At 44.3% G+C, this 4,751-nt stretch overlaps 1 protein-coding gene across 1 annotated transcript; it reads right to left on the bottom strand.

Annotated features, from left to right (window-relative positions):
• Positions 1 to 1,736: 1,736 nt before the first annotated feature.
• PRLHR (prolactin releasing hormone receptor) lies at positions 1,737 to 4,414 on the bottom strand (the record flags this gene model as incomplete). The annotated part of the gene is given in 3 exon segments (XM_054382314.1): positions 1,737 to 2,792; positions 2,794 to 2,946; positions 4,376 to 4,414. Coding segments are annotated over 3 exon segments (1,248 nt in total), but the record flags the coding sequence as incomplete, so codon positions are not given.
• Between the last annotated feature and the right edge of the window lie 337 nt (positions 4,415 to 4,751).

The raw sequence follows: 4,751 nt of genomic DNA, 5'->3' as shown, positions 1-4,751 counted from the left end.
TCCTTATGCCATTCCAGTTTCCAGCAGAGCAGGCTGGAAAAAACATCTTCAGAAACCATGTCTGCTTTTCAGCAGTTTGTCCCATATAATGTCCCCATTATCTCAGATATTTCCAGTTCAGACAGAGAAGGAAAGACACTGGAAACCATTAGGCTGATTATAGCTTCTAACTCCCTCATCTTTGAAAGGTGAATGTCAGAAGAAATTGTTTCTTCTCAAAAGACTCCTTTAAAAGATTCCATTTGCCACTCGTCTCCCTATGACAGCTCTTTCTTTGACTGGGCCACACAAAGCTTGTGCACTGCTCCATGTCAGCAGCTCCTTCCACCTGCTGTCTCTTAACAGACACTTCCAAAAGTGTCTGTTTATCTTTAATATCTTCAATGTAATATCTTTAATACCTGAAGATGGTACTAAAGTCTCTGGCTGTTTCTGGAGATGGAAGTTGATGGCAGCATTGCTACATGTCAAGGAAGGAATGGAAAACAGCTCAGCACAGGCAAGTCTACGGCGAGGTCCACTCCTCTGACTGAGAACACAGCCACCTTGCAGCAGGGTCAGCAAATATGGGAATGGCAGGAACACAGTTCAGTGTTAGGAAAGTGGTGGCATGTCCTAACATCCCCTTCTGTGTTCCCACCACACATTGTTTCCAGTCTACCCTTCCTTGATGGCAACATCAGCAAGCTCACCAGGTGACTCTGCAAGCAGGCTGTCAGCCACCCCATGTGGCAGTTGTACCTCACTGAAATAACATCATTCCAGTTTTACTCCCCCTCTTGGAATACTGCCTCTCACCTTGCTACATGCTGTGCTGCAGGTTCACAAGACACAGGAGGTTTGGCACTGTCTGAGGATGCTGTGTTCAAAAAGACATCAAAGCACAGATTCCTGCCTGCTGCAGCTGGCCATGGTGGGCAGGTGAGCAGTCCTGCTGCAAAGGGAGCTGTTCCATCCACTCCACCAGCAGCAAGGAGAACATGGCAGTGAGGGAGGAAACCGTGAGGTGTAGACACAGAACATCCCACCACGGGAGACAGGTAAGCAAGGCAGCCAATTGTCCTGTGCAGAGGCACTTGGAGGGAGTGTGGATGATCTGACACCGTCACTCCATACATCACTCACACCCTCTGAAGTGGGGAAATCCTTGCACACTGCTGCTGCCAGCATAGCTCAGCTGGCAGAGGAATGCTCAGAGCAGCTCCTACCAACTTGATTTCCTGCCCACAGCTGAGAGAGCTCCACAGGAAAGGCATTTCAGAGAGCCTTAGGCTATTTTCAGCATGGCTGTAACCCAGGAGGACCACAGGAATATTGTTAGCCCTCTACCTTAGATTCTGTGCTAAGGATTGCACTCTAGGTAGATCTTCAGATTTAATTTTCACTCATTACTTCTTCATTGAGATATTATTAAGTCTTACACTCATCCTTTTTTTTCTCTGGCCCAAGTCCCAACTCTGTGCTGCCAACAATATCCCAAACAGACAGGATGAATCCCTGTAGCTTACACAAGGGTGTCTTATTGTGTCTCCTTGGCCTCTAACTCCCATCAAAGTAAAAACCTTTTGGGGCTTTACATCTTTCTCTCCTCCTGTAGAAGCAGAGATACTGGAGAAGCTACACATGAGAGCTGTGTTGTTGTCCTGCGGCCAAATGTCAGGAATTAGGACTAAATAGAAGTGGAAAAGACTTAGAATGTTACCATGTGAAGGAAGTGCATTCCCAGCAGCTCTCTTTTACAGCACCACACTGGCCATAATGCAGTTTGTAGTGGGTCCAATTTTCTTCTTTCTCCAAGCAAACATTTTCTTCAGCTCTCCCCTGAAGCTGTCATGGAGCCAGGCATAGAGGAAGGCATTGGTACAAGCAGACATCATTGCGAACCAGTGGCATAGCAGCTGGATGACGTTGAAGTACTGCTTGTCGATCAAGCTGATGTCTATGTCCTTTATCATGTTGAAGATGTGCAGAGGGAGCCAACAAACCCCAAAAGCTACCACCACTAGGACTAGCAAACGAAAAGTCTTTCTCCTCCTCGCTCGATCCCACTCAGCCTGGCCCTGGGTGACGTTGCCAGGGACCACACGGTTCTTCAGCTTGACTGAGATTCTCAGGTAGGACAAGGAGATGACTGCCAAAGGCAGTATGTAGGTGATGATGAGAGTGCTGTAGGCATAAGCTAAGCGATCTCTTTTCATGTGGAACCAAAACTCCTCACAGATGGAGAAGTCCAGCTCTGGGAACTCCGCGTGGTAAGTGTGGACCAAGGCTGGGGCAGCCAAGGTGCAGCTCAGCAGCCAGATGGCAGCCAGGATGTAAGCACAAATTGGGATGGTGAGCCTCCTGCGGAAGGGATAGACCATGGCATAGTACCTGTCCACGGCTATGACAGTCAGAGTGAAGACAGAGACAAAGACAGTGACAGGCTGCATCAGGAACACAAAGTAGCACATGAACCGGCCGTACACCCACCCTCGGGGCTCAAAGGCGTACGCCAGAGTCAGGGGCACGCAGGTGGCACACATGAGCATGTCCGAGAAAGCCAGGTTGCCTACCAGGAAGTTGGTGACATTGTGCATTTTCTTTGTCTTGCAGATAACATAAATGAGAAGGTAATTCCCAATGACACCAACAAAAACCACTAGGGAGTAGCAGGGGATGATCAGTGGCTTGAAGGACTGAACGAACTGGAGCCCCGAGAATAAATTGCTGGCATTGCTGTGGATCGCAGAGAGGAAGCTTTGGGAGGTTAAATTGTCTGAATTCATCATTTCCCTTCCCTTTGCTGAGGGAAGTGGTTAGCACCGCACTACTCCTGCCCTCGGTCAGGGTGGGTGATGAATGGATTGCTGGCAGCCCAGAGGTTACCACCTCTGGCTAGCAAACAAGCATCCGTAAAAGCAAAAGGTGAAGTTGTAATCCTGGAGAGGCAGCTCTCAGCAGTTCCTGAGGGGGAAAAAAAAAAAGACAAAAAAAAGAAAAAGAAAAAGAAAAAGAAAAAGAAAAAGAAAAAGAAAAAGAAAAAGAAAAAGAAAAAGAAAAAGAAAAAGAAAAAGAAAAAGAAAAAGAAAAAGAAAAAGAAAAAGAAAATGAAAAAGAAAAAAGAAAAAAGAAAAAAGAAAAAAGAAAAAAGAAAAAGAAAAAGAAAAATAAAAAGAAAAAAGAAAAAAGAAAAATAAAAAGAAAAAAGAAAAAGAAAAAGAAAAAAGAAAAAGAAAAAGAAAAAGAAAGAAAAAAGAAAAAGAAAAAGGGAAAGGAAAAGGAAAAGGAATCAAACAACCACTTTCCATTAAAGTCCTCCCGCATTTCTCCTGTTAAATCTAGGGTTTGACAACATGCCACTCGATAAACATTTAATGCTGCGAGTACTTACTGCTGTGGTTTCTTAATCCTGTGTGATTTTCCTCTGGCTGCCAAGAAGTGCCCTAGATGTCTGTCTTCTGCAAATCCAGGAGCATGTGTCTGTGTGTGTGTGAGAGAGAGACAGAGAATATGTGAGTGAGAAAGAGGATGATGCGCATTCACCAGCTAAGTGGAGATCAGTGTTTTTAAACAGTCTTCACTCCTAGGTCAGGACAGATCTCTCTGTAAGCTTTGATCCCTATTGGCCACCCTGGGTATTACGTTGCTCTGTGCGTGTTTCTTACTGACAGTAATTAGTCCTTGAATATCCTTTCAAAAATTCCCTTGTTCTTCTTCTTCCAGTGCCTCTCTAATTGCCCCTCACAGCTAACAGAAAAAAACCCAACCAAAAATCGATTTACATTCATTAGCACTAATGTAGCTAATCCAAGATTCACTTTGCCACAGCTCTCAAGAGGGTCCAGAATAGCTACCTGTGAATTTGCTGCTCTACCGTGGCTGTAAAACAGAATTTTAATCACACGCTGAAGCCAAACAAATGTTTGTGCCACTAGAGGGACTCAGTGACGTAGCTGGTGAATGAAGTTAGGCTTGGAAGTGTGCGCTTAGCATCTAGCACAAAGCATCTGATTTTATTTAAGTTTATTTTCCAGTGGTGGTACAATGTTTGCTCTCCTACTGTGAGCATTTTTTTTCCCAGTGGGGTTTACACATCTCTAAAACTAAATGCATGAGAGCATCTCAAAGGAAATATTAGCATCCTAATACCTCAGCTGTGAAGGGGTTACCTGCAGTGAACTACAGCAAACTGTTTCTAAAGCTGCCCAAAGATGTTTGGGGTTGATCTTCATTCCTGCAGTAGGTTTGTTAACATTTTCTCCACCAGAGAAGCAGTGCCCACCAGCCTGTGAAAGAGTTTTTACTTGTTTGGTTCAGCCCTTAGAAAGCAAAAAAATCAAGGTAAGTGCTCACAGAATGCACATTTCAGCAGACATCCTCATCTAGCTCTTGCCTTTTACTCTAATTCTCCCTTAACTCTCCTCTGTTTCAATCACTTCAGGGACCAGTACCTCAGCTGGTGAAAAAAAAAAAAAAAAAAAAAAAAAAAGAGAACCTCCACTGTATTCCATTTATTTTAGCCAGGGAAAAGTGAAAAACAAATGGAACAGCCTAGCAAATTCTGTAGAGTTCAGAGCAGAGAACATTGCTTGGTTTTGCAAGGCAGTAAGGGGATTTAGATGCCATTTCAATGGACAGTTTATGTCTTAATCTCTTAGACTAAGGAAATATTAACCCACTGCTTTCTACAAGGCCATGGGCAGAGCCATATCCTTCTTTTGACTGGATGCCATCTAAAATAAAGATAATCTTGTCCAGCTCTCCTTCAG

Source organism: Indicator indicator, chromosome 7 (genome assembly GCF_027791375.1).
Source record: "Indicator indicator isolate 239-I01 chromosome 7, UM_Iind_1.1, whole genome shotgun sequence".
In the NCBI taxonomy this organism is placed as follows: Eukaryota; Metazoa; Chordata; class Aves; order Piciformes; family Indicatoridae; genus Indicator; species Indicator indicator.
Note: the sequence above shows the minus strand (reverse complement) of the source record. Positions and strands in the feature narration are given on the sequence as shown.